The sequence below is a fragment of the Tyto alba genome, unplaced genomic scaffold (genome assembly GCF_018691265.1).
Source record: "Tyto alba isolate M040663 unplaced genomic scaffold, T.alba_DEE_v4.0 Super-Scaffold_14, whole genome shotgun sequence".
Classification (NCBI taxonomy): domain Eukaryota; kingdom Metazoa; phylum Chordata; class Aves; order Strigiformes; family Tytonidae; genus Tyto; species Tyto alba.
Window position 1 is genome coordinate 38,856,985 of NW_024881276.1, and position 23,797 is coordinate 38,880,781.

At 37.8% G+C, this 23,797-nt stretch overlaps 1 protein-coding gene across 7 annotated transcripts in view; it reads left to right on the forward strand.

Moving 5' to 3' along the window:
* Positions 1 to 23,797, forward strand: part of ROBO2 (roundabout guidance receptor 2) — a 946,026-nt gene that overhangs the window by 908,798 nt on the left and 13,431 nt on the right. For 6 of the 7 annotated variants that reach the window (XM_042788459.1, XM_042788462.1, XM_042788460.1 and 3 more), the window contains 3 exons: positions 3,249 to 3,509; positions 6,662 to 6,876; positions 21,132 to 21,302. In XM_042788459.1, the coding sequence (XP_042644393.1) occupies positions 3,249 to 3,509; positions 6,662 to 6,876; positions 21,132 to 21,302 (647 nt within the window). Of the gene's footprint in view, positions 1 to 3,248; positions 3,510 to 6,661; positions 6,877 to 16,335; positions 16,519 to 21,131; positions 21,303 to 23,797 lie in introns of all 7 variants that reach the window. The other variant, XM_042788458.1, reaches the window with a different exon arrangement.

Sequence of the window (23,797 nt, forward strand, 5' to 3'; positions counted from 1 at the left end):
CCTTTCCCACCCTTTTCAGAGAAGGTCCTTTTGCTTGATTTTATCTAATAAGCTTGACAATAAGGAAATGCTTGTTAATTACTCATTATCATCTACTTATATTTTTTCACTGATAATATGCATGTTCTTGAGCCAACCCCAGGAAAGGCAGTCTTCATATTGTTATCATTGGTTCTTTTTATTTCTTGCTATTGATTACAACTTAAAATGGAATATTAGCTGCTGGATGTCAATATATTTGATAGTCATTTTCTGTCTCTAGAATAAGTAAAGAAAATAATACCTTTTACATCAGAAAATCCTTTCTGGTAATTCCTAGAGAGGGAAGCTTTCTTTGTTGCAACAATGTGTGTACTGAAACAGAATTATTAGAGAATATGCCCCTTATCTAGCACCTCTATTTCTAATTTTGAAGGGAAAAAACCTATCAAAGTAATGAACCAAGTTTTTTAATAGCAAGAGATTACTATAACATAAAAGTGCTGAGAATAGAATAAAAATTATTAGAAACATAGTGAGTCATGTTTGTTACCAGAACTTATTAAGGACTTAATTATCATGAAATTGAAATCAGAGGTCCCTAGTGAAGTTAAGGTGCTTAGATTTTAACAAGAAGTACTTGGAAAAGGTTCAATTTTCACCAAGTTGTATTTACTCAGAAAACCAAAACAACATGGATGTGACCAATATTCACTATGCTGGTTCCAGAAGTTTCAGTAACTAATATTTATTGAGGTGTAGTTACTTTGTAGTCTGTTAGGTTTGCTAGCTTTTTCTTTCAGATTTTTTTTTTTTTTTTTTTTTTTGATACAATGCAGTCTAGAACCAGTGGCTTTTTGGACATCTTACATTATGAAGACAAAGGTTCTTGTACCTGAAATCTTGAATCTCAATGTCCTAAACTTTCCATTTCAAACAAAATCTCGGTAAACATACAGTACTTGTGCAGAATCTTTTTACTAAGAAAACTTTTTGCTATCAAGCTGAACATTTGGGGATTTGAAGCAAGTAGGGTCAAAAGGCAAGCACATCCAAAGCTCATTTATGCATTACTGAAAAGTCACTAGGGAGTATCTTTCTGCCCTGTCCCTTTTAAAGAAGAAGCCATTACACCAAAGCATGAGGTTGAGAGAGTAAAAGTAAGTGACAGAGCTGTTGCACTGTATATTTTTAGCAGCATGAGTTAGGATGGTCCCTTCGATCTTGCATGGCAACGTCATGAGTGAATATTGCAAGAAAAAACAAATTAGAGCTAGTCATATCTTAATTGTCTCCTAAGGAATTGAATATGTATTGTATAACATTTTCTTAAATCTCTGTGTTATGAAAATAGTAATGATCATTCACTTAAAAGCTCCTAAATGCCAAGTGTTAAGATGCAGCATTTATTTGCACCTATGTACACGTATGTATGTTTGTATATCTATTTATGGTTATATCTAAATACAGATTTAAAGTGGTACTGGCCTTAATTACAAGATATGCCTTCCACAGACTTTTGGATGATTCAGTTATTTTAGCTATAATGAATCTGTACTTTTAAATAAGGACTACACTTTCGAATAAGGAAAAAGTAGTTTAGTTGATTTTAGAAGTCTTTGGGTTTTGCTTAAAGTAAAAGTTCTGTTCATAATACAGGTTTTGAAACTTCTCTGTCTCAGTGTTCCCAGCCTTTTTGTAACCCAGTTTCACACTCGGGAAAATTGGCAGTGATTAGTTTTTCTCTGGGAAATTTGTAATTCCTTCCTTCTGAATCAGAAGCCTTGAAGGAGTATTTTTAAACTTATTTGAGAAATGAACTGTATAACATAATGCACTGCCTGCCGGCATTGCAGAAAAAAGGGGTGTACCTTGTCATCAGTCCTTGAAGGTAGAAATAAGATAAAGTGACTTAGATGATGCTTAGGGAATGGCCTCTAGAGTGTGAGATGGTTTGACAGTGAAGGAGCTGTGAGAGCTTTTGTTTGTCTGGTTGCCTTTTGAAAAGAGCTGTCTATCCTGAGGTATTTTGGAATACACTGGGAGTTAAGAAGAAATGTGTGCAGATGCTCAAGGGACTGCAGACTGACTGGACATTTTGAAGATGGGAAGAGAAGAGAGTGCTGAGATTTGAGTGGTGTGATTGTCAGCAGAGCTGTGCACAACTGAAGTTGTGTTCAGATTAGGGAATTAGTCGGGGGACATAGTGCACAGGGAATGACGACAGTCACTAGGGCTTATGAGTCTTGAGTGATGCTGGCGTCTCTAAGGGACAGGGTCCTGGGATGATACTTTAATACAACACTCAATTGAAAGGTCCTGTGGTGAGGACAGAGACAGAAAAAGATTGAATTGCTGGCAAAGCTTGCATAAGAAGTGGTGATAGAATATAAAGCTTCTGTTTCTAGGCCTGATCAGGTGTGGCATCACCTCTTACACTCTTGGTGTAAGACTGAAAATTTAGCCATGAAAGCCTATCAGAACATCTCTTATAGAAGAGAAGAATTTGGTATTGAAGAATTTTGCTAGTTGTTAATCTTTTAATTTACTTTGAGCAGGTATGTTGAAACTGCTCAGAAATTTAGCACTGTCTAGGTAAGTCCCAGGAAAAATTCGTTAGGAGGTGGGGTACTTGCAGAGATGTCAACGTGTGTGCTAATGTCTCCTATCAGGTGGTGCTGTGACATAGCATATGCTTATGGTCAGTTCTACTGTGGCATTAATGTATTTCATATCATGACAGACACCTATACGCAATATGGAAAGACCAAAATCTTTATGGAGAGTGTAGCTTTTTATTTAAGCTACAAAATAAAAGCAAATAGTAAATTTATAGAAAAATAAAGGGGAGAATGGAAGTAAGGAACAACATAAGTGCAACTACGTAAATCTCACTCTGCCTTTTAATAATGCTGCTGTTTTCATGTCTGTGTAGATCTTCATGCGTTCTCCTAGGCTGATGATCCAGGAAGTGACGTAGTTCATTTTTGTTGTGGATTGTGGCATAACATTATCTAATCACCATTAACAAATATGATAATGGATCAGTAATTTTTTTGTTGCACATATTGTTCAAGTTGCTTAGTAGTTGTGGGAAAAATTAAACAGACTCAATAAGGAAAATTTAAGCAATTATGGCACTTTTCAATAAATGTTAAAGCTCGCACTGTGTGCGAGGATTCAAAGTGTAGCAAAAATCCTGTATACCCTCTTCTGCACAGCGGAGATGAGATTTGATATATACTAAGTTTACTTTATTTCCATTTTAGATATGACAGTGATGGTTGGTGTCCGCCTTTGCCAGTTCAGACCTACCTGCATCAGGGCATGGAGGATGAACTTGAAGAAGACGATGATCGTGTTCCCACACCTCCTGTCCGAGGAGTAGCTTCATCACCTGCGATCTCCTTTGGGCAACAGTCAACTGCAACCCTCACGCCTTCTCCACGAGAGGAGATGCAGCCAATGCTTCAAGCCCACCTCGATGAATTAACTAGGGCTTACCAGTTTGATATAACAAAGCAGACATGGTAAATGTTTGATGGGGGCACCAGCGGTCTGGGAAATGAAAGCATAATAATAATTTATTCCTTTATGACATAAATATCAACTGTGTTCAGTAGGTGCTTTTTAAGTCATAATGCTTGGTAATATGTTAAATCTTGGCTAAAAACATGTAAAAATATTCTTCTGGAGTTTTACATATACTCAAATAAGTAGTTAATGCTCACCTACTGACAACTTTTATGCAGTTCAGAGTACTCTGTTTTCAGGCTAGCAAAAGATATTTTAGGATTTTCGAAAACATTGAGGTTCTATATTCCTGATTAAAAATAATGCTAAACACTTGAAATAGCAATGTAGCAGCTTTTACTTTTGTGTCACATGAGAATGAAGCATTTGCATCTCTGACTGTAGTTTGAAATACCATGAAAATTTCTGATTCATAGGGAAAACCCCAGAAATAGTAGGAAGGAAGTTGTTAGTATTTACAAAATGGATCTAGCGTTTTAGAGTGGTTTATGCCTATTTAAAGGAAGAGTAAGCAAATACCACAGTAACATTTCCCCTGCAAGACAAACAGAAACAATCTCTTCAGAGACTGAAAAAGAACTTGTCAACTGTACCAGGCTGGGGATACAGTGAAGGTCAGTTGCTTTATGGATGTTCCCTAAGTGGCAGTTGTCCTTTTGAAACTTTTCTATCCACACAAAGCCCACAAATCTCAGAGGAGAGGAGCAAAGCTACTTACTGAATGGCGTGCTGCCAGCAGAGGAGCAGCCTTTCTTCGCTGGTAAATAGAGCCACAAAGTTATTCAGCTTGAGCTACCATAAATAGATCGGGCAGGTAGGCAGGCGGTGCCAAATCAAAGCCAGCTGTTTTCCCTGAACACCGCTGAAGCCTCGAGGCTTGTCTGCAATCTGCACGCTATCAACAGGGTACTTTGGTCCTGCTGCAGTGCCATGCTGCCAGGCGTGGACCCCGGCCTGCCTGTGGGACAGACCCAAATCCCAGGCAGCAGCTAGACCTGGCCTATTGAAGGTAGCTGACTTCTAAGCCAGCACACAGATGCATACCCTGTCTGCACAGTCAGTCACTGCTGCATTTTGCAGCTGTTACCCTTTCTACTCCCCACAAACCATGGCTGTCAGTCTGGGAGCAGATAACATAGAAAGGCTCTATAGCAAAGCCTCTTGCAGCTGACAGGAAAGGTCTTGCTCCCTTTCTGGAGAAATGAAAGTTGATTCGGAACTTTCATAATGTGCTTAGGAATATACAGATTTTAACATCACTGTTGTGGAAGGTCACAGTAATTGAGCATGAAATTCTGAAAAAATTATAGAAGTGAGAAACTATTTTCATACTCAGACCTTATAGCAGGTATTGGGGTAAATATTGAGGGTTGTAAGTACAAATTATTTTTGCAGTTGTGCAATGGAATTGTTTAATGCTTTGATAATGTTTGGCTGAATACATATCATGCTGTTCAGCAAATTCTATTCAAAGTCCCAGGGAAGTACTCCATTGTCTTAAGTGGGAAGGAAGAGTTCTTCGTTTTCTTTTCACAAAGTTACCCTATCCAATGTAGGGACAGGGGGGGAAACAAAACAAGATGAGACCTGCCAGATAGTTTACTGTGGGAGTAACAGAAGAGAAATAGAGACCAGACAGCTAGAAATTTAAGAAAAAGCACATGAGAGATTACTGGAAAAGTACATAATCATTATGGCCTTGATCCAGAAAATCACTTAAGTATATGCATAACTACAAGTACATGAGAAATTGACTTCAATTGTTCTATCACATGCTTAACATTAAGCATATACTTAAGTATTTTTCTTGATTGGGAGCTAATCACAGTGTTTATTGAGGGCTAGTTAGATGGTAGTGCCCTTTAGCACAGTGTTTTGAACACTGCATAGCTAAGAACCTGGTGTCCAGACAGAAAAGTATTCAAGAACTGCTAATCAAAAGGGGGGTTGTGTATCAAAAGGGAAGCATTTGATCTGCAAATAAGCTTCAGAATAAGCAATAATTTAAAACCTACACCAAGGTGGAGAGAGATTCCAGTGGTACATAACATTTAACGTGACATTCTCAGATGTGATAGATTTACATTATGAAAAAGAAAAAGCTGTTTGAATAAAGAATATTACTGCGGTTATGAAGTTTAGGCAATAATACAGCACAAAATTTTAATCAAAAATATATTAGAGCTAGGAAATCAAACAGGTGACAGTTGTAATTTTTTTCTGTAATTCTGATGTCCAAGCAAGAGACCAGCTGAATCCTGGATCCTGTCCAGAGCACTGCCGATTCTAATCAGGTCACTGCACCTCATGTACAGCCACCCATGGATTCCCACATGCCTAAGTCAGCAATTTCAAGCAGGGTACATGCTCTTATGCCAAGGCCAGTCATGCCTGCGTGCCCTGGCACAGCTTGCTTTGTACCTGTAGTGCTGCAGAGAATGCTGCATTGAAACCTGATGGTTCTTTTTTCTCTCTAGCCTTTCAGAGACTATGCAAATAAAACTCCAAGTCCCGTGCTAGCGTTTGGCCATTTAGCTATCCTATTGGTGGTTTTTATCTTGTTTTTCTTTTTTTAATTGTGATTAACTCATGCAGTAATTTCACATAGGCATGCCTTAATACTGCTGCAATTAAATCAACTAAACTACCTGGAATGAAGCAAAATAAAAAGGCCTCACTGCTAATGGGTTCGTTGGACTTGAAAATTTCTTCTGTCCTATTGGTGATTTCCTCCTCTTTAGGGTGACTTCTTAAGGGCACTGAGTGTGTTTAAGCAGAAGGAGTGAAATTTAATTTTGGCTCAACATGTGATTTGCAAGGTGGAATATTGGGTGAAATGCTTGTATGCTAGGCTGGGATTCAGACTTGTGCTTTTCCATGGGCTTCCTACATGATTTACGTAGCCTCCGTACATTGTTCCTCATCTGTAAAAGGACAATCTTGACCTTCACCATCTTAGAGAAGTATATTTAAGACTGGAAGGTGTGCAGGTGCTATTTTGAATAATTGAACCAACTTTTCTTAAGTTTGACCTAACAAGCACATTTTGTAAATCTACTTCAGAACTTATTGAAAGGCTTATCTTCTATTGACCATGGTGTACAAAGTTTCATCCATTCTGATGATGTTTTCCTGTTTGTTTGTGTAGGCACATCCAAAGCAATACACAACCTCCTCAGGCTCCAGTTCCGCCCTTAGGATATGTATCTGGAAACCTTATTTCAGATTTGGAAACAGATGTTCCAGATGATGATGAGGAGGAGGATGATATTGAAGAAGAAACAGTAGAAATCAGTAGGCCGCTAAGAGGTCTAGAGCATACTCCAGGCTCCAGTATGGACAATCTAGACAGCTCTGTGACAGGTAACCAAACACAGTTAACAATGGCACCAACTTGTTCTAACAGTAAAATACATCATCAGTCAAATACTTCCTAAGTGAAAATTTATTCCACTCTATTTCTGTAACATTTAAAATATGTTAATATTAAACACTAAAGTTAAAGAAGGATTTGAAAATACTTTGCTTTGCTGCAAAATGATAAGAAATTTCATGAATTTTAAAAAGCTTTAAAGTCTTGAAAGAAAACTCAATTATATCCTAGCTTTCATGAAAAGTTCACTCTACTGGAGAAGCAAGCCAGTTACATAAAAAGGAGGGGGAAGACCTCGGTTTAGGAATATATATTTCATAAATCAGGAGCAGCCTAAAAATGTTATCTTAAAGCAATATTAGATATTTTGATGGGTAAATGCTTTCACAGATGAACACAGGGAAGTTAAAAGACTTCAGAATAAGTGTAGCTAGATCAGCACAACATTTATTTGTAGAGTGAATACAGCATTTATGTAGGAAAATGTGTATTTTGAACCTACTTTGTATTGCTGAATTTAGTAATTCTTCCCTTTCAGTGAAGATATTTAATTATTTTGACACTCCTTCCTTCACTGCTTCTCACCCTTTACATGCCTTGGAAAGTTACAACAGGGATCATCAAAGGGAATCTAGAAAGGCATGCTAATCTAATGCACATAATCTGAGTAAATAGAATTGCTGTTGATGAAATGTAGGCAGCGAAAGACATTTTTTTGAAAAATACAGAGTTCATATGGACATAATATACTTTTTGTAAGCATCAATATATTTCCCTTTAGGTTGAACTTGGGCTTCTATAGAATATACTGCATCCATAATGTATGGCTGTACTGGAGACTCAAATGTACATAGTGCTTATAGCTTGTAAAAGCTAGTAGGTGCTTCTTTCATCTTTGATCTCAGTGGAAGAACACTGATTATTAGTTGTACCTTAAGGGAGACTTACTCAGTACAATTTATGACCAGAGTGCTACCGAATTTCATCTCATTGTCCTGGACCTTTGAAATTCCAAGGATTTTGCACCTTTACTTAAACATTGATATTCTGAAGACACGGCAGGATATGGCAGTGATGGAGCATCAATACCTATAATTTTCTTTTTTTCCCCTTGTTGAATTAAATAGTGTGTAGCTTAGTCCCACTTTTCCAGGTTTTCCTTCACCATAGGGCCAGACTGCTTTCCAGTCTAATTAAGATTTAAGGACTGTACCTCTGCTGCTGCGATTTGAAATCCAGATCCAACTGAAGGCCATAGAGTTAAAGTTTAAATCCTTGAATTGCGAAGGTTAACTTATTACTGCATGAGTATGTTAAGTCACTTTGCTTGAAATTCTAGTGTAATCTCCTTCAGGCTATAATTCTGCATATTTTTGCATAGCTCACTAATGGCTCAGAAGCCTTTCCATTAGAAATTCAGTAAGGGCTTTTCTCTGGTAATACAAAAATAAATAAAAAATCAGATAGCTATATATTTTCCATTTGGTATGTATTAGTATGCCAATGTTGATATATCTGTAAAGTAGAAAATAAATGTTTTTCCCATTTGCATTTTCACATAAGATTTTGGACAACCCTACATAGTGCAAAGTAAGGAATAGCTGCATTTCTGCTCCAATTTGTAGACTTCTGTGCCTATTACAATTTATCCTTTTATGAATAACATTCAAGTTTATTCTAATAGTTAGAAATCTTGTTTAATTACTTGAGTGTTAAATGTTTAATTATTGGAGTATTAAAAACTTCCTGGTGTATTTTTTTTGGAAGAAATTGGGCAGAAGTTGGTAATGTAGACTGGGAGTATACTTAAGATGATCTAAATGCACTCCCATTCATTTCCACCACTATCTTGATGTGGCCTCATCCAGCTGAAAATTAAGGCTTTTCTTCTTTTTCCTTTTTAAATTTTTCTTCTTTAATTACTAGCTGGATCTGTTCCTTGATCTGGTTCACTGCATGGCGAGGTGTTTGCCAGCACTGCAGGAAGGGAATGTGCAGCTGGAAGGGAAGCAAAATGACAAACTGCCCCTATAGCATATAGCCAACACGTAGATTGACTTAAAACACTTACAGAACTACAAAAATGCAGCCAGAGTGCCAGTCTCTGGGAAGGTTTCCAAATAACAAAACTACTTCTTTCTTCCTCAGTTACTATATGGGTGAAACCTTGATTTTCTGAGGGGTTGTTTTGGGCTTGTTTTTTTCCTCTGGGTGGAAGGGCATTGCTTATACTTGGGCAAATTGTTTCAAAAGAGAATTTTAATTTTTGTGTATCTGTTTCTGTTACCTCTTCCAGGTTGTTTCTAAGCTGTTTCTCATTATTAAATTGAATTGCTTTTAGAATATTGTAGAACAACTACACTGTTCTTTCTTGCACGGAGAATATATAAGCTACTTCTTTCCCAGGACTTTTGGTGACTTAAACCACCATTTTCCTAGGAATTTACATACCACTTTCACTTCCTTAAACATTATGTTAAAAAATTGAGGCAAATGAGAACAGCTGACCCAAATGAAGCAATATTTCTGTTAATTTTGAAGTGTGCCCTGTTTATGCAGTGTTTACGAGAAACCTAAATTGACATCCCTTGGTCCAGACTTCCTCTGAACAGAGTTGTTGTACAGTGAGCAGGGCGAGTTTCCTCACCCTGCACTGTTAGCATGCCTCAGCAATGACTTGAAGATACGCACTCTCAGAGTGAAATGGTACTTTGTTCTCTATGGCTGAGCTGAGACTGAGGTTTTCACCCAACGCCAAATGTGGGATTCTCTGAGGGGAAACACAGGCGCTCTGTGAGCCAAGCTCAAACTGCTAAATTGCTCTGAAACCACAGTGTACCTCCTTTAAACTGCTTAAAAGTCAGGTTGTCTTCCAGGCCCTTGAGCTTTAGTTACAGCTAACTGAAGACTCAGACAAGGGTTTAATCTGCGCTATTAAGCTTTCCTCTTTGCAGGTGGCAGAGACATAATGTTGACATGTATAATAAAGTGAAAAGAAAGGAGGAATGCACAGTAACTATATCTTAACATTTTCCAGATATTGCAAAGAAAACTCAAGGAGGGAGGTTTAGATTTGAATGCTTGTGGGATGGAATATGAAATTAAAGGGAAAGTTTTGCTTCGCTCTCAGCATGGTTTGTTAGGATACTGAGTTACTGATGCTGAAAAAAAAAAAAAGAAAAAGAAGAAATACTGAAAAGCAGATGTAAAACTTCTGCTCACTAGATTTTTAATTCACATTTTTAATTCACATTTTAATGTGCAAAGATATGGCATGAATGGTCACAAAGAGGATGTTATATTATTCTACATTAATAGACTTAATTAATTGCATATGACAGCTGTATAAGCAACTAATTTGCTTATCACTGAAATCACTAAGAACAACACTAGATTTGTCAGATCAAAGTATTATGGTTTGGGGGTTTTCTTTGCCTTTTCCTTATCTTCTCCTCCCTCAGCACCACCAGTGAAGCCAGTAGTGAGAGCTGTTACGTCTTCAGTCCTGGTGCATTTTGACTGAAGGGAGAGGTACAGCCATTAAAAATTAGAACAAGCCCTTTTCTACCTAACTAATACAAACTGATATAAGCAGAGATCTATTCTTGTAAAGAGTACCACTGCAGATGGATAACATTTTCTTTTTCCCAATAGTATTATATAGATCTGAAATTACAATGATCTCCATAGTTAGTATAGCTTAGCATGGAAGAAAATCACTTATTTGGCATGTTTTGGACTTGATTAAAAGAATCACTGATCATTGTCTGTATGGTAAAAGTTGTTCATTCATTGTGTCTGAGCACAAATGAAATAATTTTTGAAATTACACAAAATCATTTTCATGAGCCATATTTTACCATGGCAGAGTTCAATATTTATATTGATTTGCTTAGGGATACCTATTGCAAAAGATTCTATTTTATAAGCAGTTAGATTGCATTTAATAGGAAGAATGTGTTTCATGGATCAAATATGTGCTCAGAAAATAGGAAACTGCTACTTTTTGTATCTCATAAAAATGGTAATGCAACAATTAGCAGGGTCATATTATAAAGCACAGACTTTACTCTAGCTTAATGGATCTAGGGATATGCATTCATCAGCAACGATGGATTTAGCATAAAACGACATGTAAATGAATTGATGACTGATCATAAATTAATTTTAGTGCTGAAGAAGTAATAGAGACACAGCAAGATGCCACTTTATCATAGTATTTTACTGCTCAGCAACATTTGAGCAACTACTTAATGTTCTGTGTGCATTTCTTTTCTAATAGCTTGAATATATTTGAGAATTTTTTGTGCCTTTCAGCAATAAGGAAACCAAAAAATCTAGAAAGATTGAAAATACAAATACAAATAAATTTGGCTAAGTGACATAAATTCATTTTTCATTAAATGTTTATGAGGGACATTAATTATGGTTGGACCTGTGAAGTGTCAAATATGTATGTATAATTTTATCTCCATTTCTTCAGTGTTTCCTGCCCCAAAATAAAAATTTTAAAACTCAAGGATTTATACAATTAAATATTTGGGCATTTATGGCAAAGTAGAATGTAAAGTATAAGACCCGGTCTAATTTTTGAAGTGTGATCATATTTGTATTCTGCATTCAGCCCCTTCTATTATTCTTCCTTATTTTAATGGTACAATGACTATTGCCCCTTTTATTCCACCACTTCCGCCAAAATCAGTGGACATTCTTTCTTTGCAATCATGACAGTAGTCAAATATATCTAAAGGACGATAATGTCTTTCTCCTGGACAAAGGCTAAAGGAATTCTGTAACTGATTTCAGCTGAAGTAGCATCAATCCCCAAGGACTTCATCCATACTTCGCAAACCTAAGCAGTCTAGCCCTGCTCCATCAAAAAACCTGCAGAGGAGCAGGGGCTTAATATTACCGTGTGCTTAATAGTCTTGTGAGGGAAAGCACATAAGCATACACATGCAAGTCCCAGTGGCATCATTTGTTAACTTCAAGCATGCACATAGAGTTTGGTACGTACAAAAAAGTATCTAATGGAATTTTCAAAAGTGTTAGGTTTGTTGTGAGCAGCTTTTACTTCACAAGTGCATTAGATATTTTTTTTTTTTTTAAAGTAAAGCAAGAGTACACTTTACAAAGAAAAATAGCATTTTTATTGCTTGCAAAATGCCACTAAAAGCAGTAGCATGCAGTGTACAAGAAGCTAGCACCTCTATTCTCCTCACCTCTCCCTGAGAGCAAAGAAGCTTTCTGTTTGCATTAGCACCAAGAGATATTTTATAGAGCAAGAAAACAGAGTTCAACTTTTCACAGAGTTTATTTTGTTCTGCATAAAGCATTTACTGCTGCTGTCAGCAAGAGTAAAATTTACAGTTGCCAGAAAGCGTAAAAACTCAAATGTACTCTTGGAAAACAAGTAGTGAGCTGCATGTAAAGGAGACACTAAAAGCCTGTTTCATTCCATTTCAAAATGCACAGCTGATCTGAAAGGGACATCAGCATCTCTTATTCTGCTTTTATTCAGAGAGGAATAAATGTACATCCGATTTGAAAAACAAGAGACCAGTGGATGCCTTTAAACAAGCAGTCACCACATGTGCTATGTTAACAGAACTGCATGGTGACCTGAGGTTGGGCTCCAGCACTCTCATGACTTCTGGACAATGTCTGCACTTCTGGAGGGCAAAGAAAGCTGGGGTTTTACAGCTGCAAGTTTTGGTGGAGAAAAAAACTGTTTATGCATGGAAACTGAATAGCTCAGGAACTAGTAGAAATAATGTAGAGATTTCACCTCTGGCTGCCTGGTCACATACAGTTGTGGGTGCTGTATACGTCTCATGGTAGCTTGCTGACTTCAGCAGTTATGAAGAGTTTTGCCTCTGCTTCCAGCAACCATTAGTATCATAGAATCATAAAATCACAGAATGGTTTGAGTTGGAAGGGACCTTTAAAGATCACCAAGTTCCAAACCCCCTGCCATGGACAGGGATGTCTTTCACTATATCAGGTTGCTCCAAGGCCCGTTCAACCTCACTTTGAACAATTCCAATGCTAGAGCATGCACAACCTGTTCCAGTGTCTCACCACCCTCATTGGAAAAGATTTCTTAATTATATCCAATCTAAACCTACTCTCTTTCAGTGTAAAACTGTTGCCCCTTGTCCTGCCGCTCCAGGCCTTGGTAAAGTCTTTCTCTGTCTTCCTTAAAAGCTCCTTTATATATTGAAAGGCTTCTATGAGGCCTCCCCAGAGCCTTCTCTTCTCCAAGCTGAACAACCCCAACTCTCTCAGCCTTCACAGGATGAGTATTCCAGCCCTCTGACCATTTTTGTGGCCCTCATTTGGACCTGCTCTAACAGGTCCATGTCTTGTGCTGCGGACCCCAGAACTGGATGCAGTATCCCAGCTGGGGTCATTATTTGCTTTAGTTGTCAACGGTGTTGACGTCCCAGTAAAGCTTGTGTCCCTGCGAGAACTGAGCTATGCCCCCAGCCTGACAGGCAGTCCCTCCTAACGCAGCTGCTGGAGCAGAGGGGAAGGGGAAGTGATGCATGGGCAGAACTCACTATTCCTAGCCTTGCAAGTGCTTGCTGTCCAGTGGAATGCAGAGGAGATCAGGAACAGGAGATCAGGTACCCTTTCCTATAGGGTTAGCCTGAAAAATTGGCGGTCTGATAACAGCACTCCATTGGAAATTAAAATTTAGCTATGTTTAGGAAAATCTGGCATGTCTATGAGTGTGTAGAATGCTAGGAGTATGCATACACATTGGAGAGAGCATTATTGGATTTTGCAGATTTTTAGTATATCTCATACTCAAAGCTTGGATTTTTTTTTTGGACTGGATGAACTTCAGTCCAGCCCTTCAAAGAACAGATGAAAAATAGCAACTATTCCTAGACATACCCTGAAAGCATCCCATCCAAATGTGTATCACATGTTGTGTAACAGCTGTGTGACTGGTTAGCCAATGGAAAGAGCAATGTGAGCAAACGGAAATTCAAACCTAAGTTCCTTTAAAACATCCATGGTCTTGTGCCTATGATACTAAAAACCATACCTGTTCTGTACAGTATATGTTTTTATATGTCTCTATGTAGAGTAGAATGTTCCATACAAAACCCTCAGGCCCTGAAACCAGCGGGATACATGTTAAATTCTTAGCACCCAAGTACTGTTCTTTGATATCTGTAGGTCTAGTTATATTATGTGTGCTCACATATTTTGCAGAATATGTCAATAAGTGATTGTTTGAAAATGTCCTCAGCTATAGCATTTCATTTACTTACATCTTCATGAAGTGTTTTATGTGTAGTATCTCTTTTCATACATCATCAATAACTGTTGCTAAGCCTTTTTACTCTCGATTCTCTATAATGTCCTATCGCACTTTGATTGTTAGTTCATAAACTGTCTTCTCACAGGAAATTCAGTTTTAGCCTTTCCATGCTGTTATCTAGGCTTCCTTACATCTGTCTGCATCAGTTTGAGTCTGTTTGGAAAATAACAATTTTATGTGTGCTCTTGGCAAGCAGAATCAAACTCTGTCACTCTCTGTTGCACTTAACACACTTTCTGCCTGTCAGACCTCCATAGACTCTTTGGTTTCTTCTCTTGTATCTTATGAGTGCGTGGACTTTTGTTATTATAGCCTGCCACTTTGCTGACATTAAAAGGTTTGGTCACTGCAGCATCACAAAATAATCCATTGTTCTTGGGATTTGTGGTACAGCATGCTACTGGCTAAATTCCAGTATTCTTTTGTTGTACTCATGACTTATTTTTGCAAGATATTTTTAATATTTGACACCACCATTCATTAATTAGCCTATCAATTTGGTACTAATAAGCAGGTCATTATTGATTTACTACTTAACAATTTTGAACACAATAATGTTTTCCTGGACATGGATTAAAAAAAGGCTTCAAAGAACATGACTTACACTGCTCCACATCTTATGTACATTTACATAAATTCAGTGGTGCTAACTGAATAGTTAAGTGAGGTCCATGGTGTATCTTTCCACATGCGTTTTCATATCCCTGAAAATTAGTTCTCTGCACATTCTCATGGGTTCACGGGGCTTTTTTTTCAACATATGCATGCCACTGTTTTCAAGAAGCAGATTTCAGGTATTTCGAGATAGGTGCCTGTGCTATCTCAGAATAATATGCTATGTCTGCACAGCACCATGCAATGCCATGCAGCACCTCAGGTCCCAAAAGCAGTCTGGTAGCCCTGCACCTCAGCTAGACTTGGTAATTAAGTAGCATGGTTGCCCTGTTCCTGGAGCAGAGATAGGTACTTGGTGCTAGCTAAGTTCCCTTTGCCTCCTGCTCCACTGCACAGTGTAGAATTACCCTGTGACATTTATTCATGACTTTTAGAAGTACTGAACACCATCAACTCTATCTGAAGACACAAAAGAAACAGAGTTTCAGCACTTTGAAAAAAAGTATGAATTGATCGATAGTTTTTGAAAATATTTTGTACTGCCATGCTGGGTAGCTGATCGGTGCTTCATGCATTGGGAAAAATAGAAGAAAATATAAATGAAGAGCAAATAAGATGGATCCTTCCTTCACTACTTTTCTGTTTACATTTTAGTTATGTCAGGATTCCTGTATTTCTTTCATGTGCTTTTTCTGGTATCCGTTTTTCTGACTGCATTTTTATGATGTTATTATCACTTTCCTCTCCTGCAGTGGTGATAATCCATAGCTAGAAGGTACCATGAGGCCAGCATTGCCTTAGTGACTGACTCAGTATTAAATCTGAGTATATATTTGCTCTACTCTTGATTGTTAATTATCTCTAACCTTTTAAAAAAGTAAATTTAATCCACTAGAATGAACAACTTTAGGTCAGCTTTCTTCAGGCCATTAAAATTGCTCAGCTATTTTAAGGTTTTGGTTGAGAAAATGACATAATGTCAGTATTGTTCAGAATAGCCCATGTCTGACTTCAGCCGTATCTTCCAAGACTTACACTTGTGCTGTATTAAAGTAAGACTTCATTTTGCAAATATCAAACTTGATACCGAGTTATAATAAATCAAGTAAAAAAAATCACATTCATTCCAATCCCAGAGAAAATCTATTACCTTTCAAAAGAACGTTTATTTTGGAGACTTAACATTTGTAGAGAATGTGTATCATTTTGTGTATAGGATCAAAGCAACATGGAGCAAGCTATGAATGAGATCCCATTTGGCTTTTATAGTGCTCTTTTATACCAAGCTCTGTCAGATAAACTTCGATTTTCTTGTTGTGAAAGGACGTATTAAGTGGGGTTTTAAGCTTAAATGAATACTGCTCTTTTGTACCAAGCTCTGTCAAATGAATTTTGTGTTTCCTGTTGAGAAAGGACATATTAAGTGGGTCTTTAAGATTTAGATAATCAAAAAATATCAAATGTGCACAACTCACTAGACCCCTACATTTGTTTTTAGGTTCAATGGTAAATGGATGGGGTTCTGCGTCTGATGAGGACCGTAACTTTTCTAGTCATAGATCTAGTGTAGGTAGCTCCTCAGATGACTCGATCTTTACCAGCGGCAGTTTTGCACAAGCACTGGTTGCAGCAGCAGATAAAGCTGGTTTTAGGCTGGATGGAACCAGCCTGACAAGAACAGGTTTGTAGACTCAAAGTTGATGCTTTCTGCATGAAGGGTGTCTCTGCCTATTCTTCTCTTCTTTTCAGTGAACCTGCGTCTCACACTTGTCTAACACGCATGGAATAAGGTGGATGGAGATATTTTTCTCAGTATATTTTAAATGTAATCTTGCATTATGTTTCACTTCTAATGATCTGAAGTTGTGACTAGCACAAACTTTTAATCTGTACCTTCAGTCTTCTGCAGTTCCTCTCTGTCCTGACTCTGCTATAGAATTCCTGACATATGCGCTGTTTAATATTTCAGTGAAGAGATCACTAATTCTGCTACTCAGTCCTTGATGATTTCATGTTTTGCAAAATCCTCACAATCATTCACATTTCCAGTGATGAACATCATGCTTAAACTATTACCTCCATCCCTGCTCTTCTGTTGCATCTCTTCCTGAAAAAGTGTATTTTTTCTGTGAAGTCTGTCTAAGCATGGGGTGAATTTGTGTGCTTTTATTGTTAACAATACAAACTGTTTAAAAGTGTTATTAATAGCTGATTTTTAACAATGCTTAATTTGATAAGTTAATATATTTTGATAAAATATAATTTTAATTATGCCAACTGAATCTGCCAAGTTAAATGTAACAAAAGTAACATGACTGTTGCTTTTGAAAACAGCCAACCTTCTAAAATGAATTAATGAAAAGTAAACATAATTTACTTCATATTTTTAAAGCCCCATATGTTTTATTTCTAGAAAAAAAAAATAAGTAAAAGTGGTTTTAAAATATTCTGGGAAAGAGAATGTATTTGCATTTGCTTAGTTGTATCAAAATAACAAAAATAACTAATTATTTAAATCCACAAATCTAATTGCAAAATATGAACTTGGATGATATTTTTGTTATGCTTTCTCAGCCAATTGCTGCACACAGGTCCCATAATGTTCCTATCATTTAGATTTTTTTACTGTTATTCTGGTATGAAGTCTATCCTTCAGTAAATTATGTGCATTTATGAGTAATGTCTCCACATGTTAGGGCTGCAAACTTCAGGCTTTCTGCATGCACTGACTTCATGCCAAACGCTGCCTTTTAGGAACATTAGGAATGAAGAAAAGAATAGGTGGCAAAGTCGTATGTCTCCAACAAACTACAGGGTGAACAGACACAGCTTTTCTCAAATCACTGGAACTTTTGCTGTTGACTTTGGTCAGACATAACCATCCTTAAAAGATAGCTATTTCACCGTTAAAAATACTTAAAGCCTTCACTTGCTACTTACACTAGTGGAAAATTGACTGACTAAATCTGTCTCATCATTTGAAAATAACAAAGCAAACCAAAAACTGATGTAGACCTTCATCCATCTACTATGGGCACATTTGGCCAAACTAGAATACACTGTTTTGTTTGAAGAGTCTCCTAAATAGTCTTGAATGAATGGAGCAAATCCTTTCCAACCTTTTTTTTTTTGGTGTTGTTCTTGGCCTCAGTAAAAGCTAATGCAAAGATTCACCCAAAGTTAATGTCACTTGTATCAGGCCATTGAGAAGTAGTTTCCACCACAAATACACACATAACAGAAGCAAATGGTCACACAAACACATAGACACTTTTAAATAAATATAATTTCTTATTGTAGCGATGTAAATTAAAGTACAAGGGAAGGATGAGACCCCTCTTGTCAGTTATATTTTCCTAGCTGAATTAGGTCACAAATGCACTTAAACTGAGTATTTACATATAATTCCTCAGACAGACTATTAGAGTTTAGGGTACACCAAAGTATCCAGTGGTTCTGGTAGAGACTTTATGATTATTGCCCTCTTACTCTTAATGATCCAGCAGGCAAAATGGAAACGAAATAAAGCCCACATATAGACAAACAGCCCTCCCCTATTTTCCTCACAAATACCTCATCAAATAGAAGTAACTCTTCCAATGCTTACTGCAGTTCCATTACGATGTGATACCTCCCAGGGTAGCGTGGATCAGTCACACATGCCTATTACGGACCTGCTGTACCGCGGCAAACCCCGCATCGTGCAAAATGGTGTTCTGTAGTGGAGAAGCAGCAATAATATTTCTGTTCATTGCTCTGGAGGGAATCTGAAGGTCCTGACTCTTTACTCCTTTGCAGTCTGGACAGTTATTTTCACCCATTCAGAACATCTGTACAGTATTCTCACTGATATGAGAGAAGAAGTCCAACTTGATAGTCTGTGTGTTTGCCAAGCATAAGAGGCACTGGTAAATCCAGGTGCAAGGTCTCTCTCCTGACAGACACTTTGATTCCAGCTTCTAGACGGCATAGTGTGATTTGCTCTGAAGTTCAGAAAGTTTTCCTGTTTAACACCCTTGGGAAATTAAATCAAGAATTAGTGGATTCATCCTTGTCTGCATTTACACACACTAAATCTACTATAGAATCTGACACTCCTCAGCAGTTCTTACTGGAAGGGCAGCATACAAGTACAAGATGCTGTAATCAGTTATAAGGTGCATTGAAAAATGTATTTTGAGAGCCTGCACATCATCTGTGTTTGCCCCATGTTTGATTTAGGTCAGTGCTATTTATTTTCCCTCATTTTCATGAAGGGGTAAAAGAGAGAATGTTTGGTGTCTATTTCTTTTCCAAACCAACATTCTGAATGTATAATCACTTTTCTTTAGTCAAGAGAATAGGTGTGAAGAATCTTCATCCTGCACTTACTAGTTGCACTTGCATGTTGTGAGTTTATTTTTGCAAAACATCTGTGCAATGTGCTGTGAGCTAGGATGGAATTTCAGGCTTGTATCTGAATTTTTTTGCATTAGTGGTCTTTATTTTTAAATGAAATTTTAATATTTTGTCTGTATTCATCTGCTGGTTTATCCTTATCTGTGAAACAAGGGCTTGATCACTTGTCTTTGTCTGGCTGCAGCTGTGCCAGCTATAGAGGTTTCCAGCCTTCCCCCCAAAGCTTATTACTGCTTTCTCCCAGCTCCAGAATTAGCTGCTTGGGTGGATGTTCTGTAACCCATTTCAGTTAAAATGAGCCAGGTTAGTGAAGGCATACTTTTCATACTGTTTCAGTTCAATTTGGCTTATTTTGTTAGAGAAGAGTTAGGGAATGTTCACGAGGGGTTCAAACTTGGTAACCTCCAATAGCTAGCAGTGGCAAGCAGCCGGGAGACAAGCCTGCCTGAGAGCAGCGTCCTCCTCAGAGTGCTCGTCAGTCAGAAGGTAGATGATCAAGCCTGAGACAGTCAGGAAATCTCTGAAGTCAGATACTGAGATGTTATTCTAACATGTATGTATTAATGTGAAACACCATGTTAGAGAGATTATGGCTACTTTTTTCACTGCCCTCCTTGCACTGAGAATATTTAAAATAGTGTAGTGGGTATCATATTATTCCTGATCAGGCTTATCTAGATCAGGTCATATGTGACAGCTGGAAGTAAGAGCATCTGTTGAAAGGTTTTACTAGAAAGCGTAACTCACAGCAAGGTAGACCCTTGTCTAAGTTAACCAGAAGATAAAATATCTCCTTACTAGCTTGGGGCCAGTTGACCAGAAAAATAACAAACAGCCATTTTGCCACTTCCCATCAACAGTTACACCATTTGGGCCTACAGTTAGCACTGAAAGAGCAGAAGTTGTGACTGGCTTATACATTTTCCACTGCAGATAGGATTAAAACAAGTAAGAATTTTAAGTACCAGTTCTAAATGAATTAAGATGTTAACATCCCCAAGATAACTTGGCAAGAATGAGATACAGGTGAAAAAAAGAAAGTAAAAGGTGGTGATCTTCAGTTTCTATCAGTTATTTTTAAACAATAAGCCTAATTAACTGAATAAAAATACCAAAATAAGAGGAAGTGAATGTAGTAAATGAACTGTGCTCCTATGGTTCCTGCATGATGATTTTAATGATCTACTCCATAGAACAGCATCAAAGATTACTTTTTTTTAAGAGAAATCACGTAGCTTGATTAGTGTGTGTGTGTGTATGTGTATATATATAAATTTATAAATCTGAGGAATAAATTCAGTCAGAATACATTATTTATTTAATATATAAAAATACTGATAATTAACAGGAAAATTTTAGCACTTACATATAACCCCATTTTTATTTCTTGATAAAAGAGAGCCCTTAAGTATACAAACCTACACTGCTACCTAGCTTGCAAAATCAGTTACGTTCATCTCACTGGAGTTACTCCAGATATACAGTGCATAAGGGAGCCCCTAAAATGAGAATCTGGCTCGGCAAACGTGAAGGTGGAAGGCAGGAGGAGATAAATTTGATATGACTGCAGAACTGTTTTCCTTCCTTGCTCAAGGCTGAGGAGTTGTTATGACACATCTGTTCAGCACACAGAGCAGGTAGAAGATACATGGCATACAGTAGTTTTATCACAACAGATGGAATGATTTTAATTATAAAAGTTAAAAACAAAAGAATGCCAAGTTTCGCACTTCGCTTGTGGTGTGGCTTAAAGCAGTTGTCATCAGTGTGTACCTCGAGGGGACACTTGCTTGCCTCTGAGAATTAGATCAGATTTAATGTTTCGGAACAGACATTAATACAACAGCCCATTTCAAGGCAATAACATTTTTTCATCTGGTTTCTCTTTTTTTTTAGGGAAAGCATATCCTTCGTCTCAGAGACCTCGGCCAAGCAGTCCTTTTTCTACTGACAGCAATACCAGTGCAGCTGTCAATCAGAGTCAGAGGCCGAGGCCCACTAAAAAACACAAGGGAGGACGGTTGGACCAACCTTCCTTGCCTCATCGTAGGGAGGGAATAACAGATGGTAAGTGTTGTGGTGAAGTCTCTGATGATAACCTGCAACAAGCAGGTGTGCAGAGTGGGACAACACAGAGCAACCTTTTAAGGAATATACGTTACAGTGAATTATTTGTTTGGTGAAGTGGGATCCCCAGGTTGCCACGTGAGCAGTATGGCAATGCTAGTAGCATGGGGCTTGGTTGAGTAATTCATCAAGGAACCTTTCTTCATTTCAACTCTGAACATGTTAGCATCTCTTAGGTTTTCTCGGATCTCAATATAAGTATTCCCAAAATAACTGCATTGCACGTGAGTTGACATTAAAAAATGGCCTGTGGGTAATTTTACATTAAATGAAAGTAGCCACCACCAGTAGTAGCAGTATGCCATGAATACCTAAGGAGAAGCGTAGAGCCAGTTCCACAACACTCTGTTTGGTTTGTGCTGGTTTTTACAGCCACCCAACAGCTACAGCAACACGTGCCATGCTTTTCTCATGATTCTGCCTCACATCTCGTCCGTGCTGCCACATTCCTGACATCCACTGACCTCAGTGACTTTGTTTCCCTCTTTGACACCTCCACTTCTCTCTGACCATTGCTTCCCATCTGGATATTTCAGTCATGTCTGTCCTGCTCTTCTAGTGACCAAGATCAGCTCAGTCTTCCATTATCTTTGTCTACCCCGTCCTGAGTTTGGCAAAAGGTGCAATTGCTGCCTGTTACTTTTTGAGGAGGACTGGATAGGAAGGTGGCTGGCTGGCTACCTCCCCCTCATTTCTTCTGATCACCATCCTGGCCCCTGTAGGTGTTTAAATGATCAGAGGGGAGAAGAAGGCAAATGGAAAACGTGTATTAAAGGAACCACTAAGGATATCTGTGATGCCATGTAGATGGAGACATGATCACTTTCCTCATGCTGACTTCTCTTTCAATGTTCAAAGCAGGGCAATTCTGAGAGCTAGACTGTTCTCCCTGCCTCAGTGACTCTTGTAACACTATCTGGACCACAAGAGTGGGTGTGACGCCAGTGAGTCTATCTCCTAAAGTACACCTTGACAAATCTTCCAGTGTATGGGGAATGTGTACAAATAAAAAATTTTACTTTAGATTTTAGTATAAACATCCTCATTATTCTAGTAAAAATTACTTGAGAATCACAGAATATCTTGAGTTGGAAGAGACCCATAAGGATCATCAAATCCAATTCCATTTTATTCTTTGGACAGGTAACATAATAAATAGATTTTATGAAGACTATATTTAGTTTGGTTTATTTATAGTGTGTTATTTATTATGCTAGGTACACGTATAAAATATATTAGCAGTTGCAAGATGGACCGTGGCCACTAAAACCACCAGTTCTCATCTCAGTCATGTTGTCAGGTGTACAGATCTGATTTTGCAGTACGCTCTGACAGATTCCATGTTTGTCATACCAGAAAAGTGGAGAACAGAATCCAGAAGTGAAAGTCTTCACCAAAGGGGTTATCGTTACATCTCATGCTCTGTGAATCATCATCAATACCGTATTATTTGGGGAAACAGCTTAAAGCAGGTTAGACTCCTCTCATATGGATCTGAATTGGTTTAAATGTTAATGCGCTCCCCTTCTGGATATATTCCAGAGGCCTCCCTGCTACACAGATCCATTAAATACACGTGTCTATGAGAATAGTAGCTGCAAATTGTGGGTATCACTTGTGGTGCTGGCAATACTCTTTCTGTGCATATGTTAGGTCAACCCTTGTACATGAGGTATCCTATCACCCTGAACTATGAGCCTTTGGGGCCAAAAGTTCTGTGTACATGTGAGTTTGTAGTGCACTCAGTATGGTGGGACCTCAATCCTTCTGTTTTTGAGTACTATTGCTATAGAAATGTTTAGCAATAATGTGGGTACCTCAAAATTAATGGGTTTTAATGGAAAATTAATGGAATCCAGTTCAGGTCATAAGACAGATGGAAATGTGACCCTTGGGGAGTGACTCCATCATGTAACCTGGCATTGTTTTAAATTAATGAAAGAGATCAGGTTTTAAGATTTATTTTAAAAGAGGAATCTCCTATTGTCTTTTATTTATTCTTTAAAAAATACTAATATTATTGGAGTTCCTTTCATATATTTGCATCCGAATGTCAATGATATTCTATTTCCTTCAACAAACCACCTCTCAGACACAGGCAGTAACCATAACAGCTTTCAGACACATTTAACTTAACATTTGTCTGTTATAAACCTAGTTAAAGTGTTTAATAGAGTAATAGAGGATCCTTTCCCATCCTGTCTTACCACATGAAAAAACAAACACAAATTGTACAGTTTTTCCACTTTAACTCTTACTGAATACGAGTCATTAAAGTGTAACAGCAAGTCTGAGTCATAGCTAAATTTGCAAGAGAACAGTTGTCAGTTAAGAAAGCTAAAGATTCCTGCCGCCACCTGTGTGTATGTAAACAAACTGAATCTAGAAACCTCTGGCATACAGAAATTAAAAATGGTAACAGGATGATTTGTATG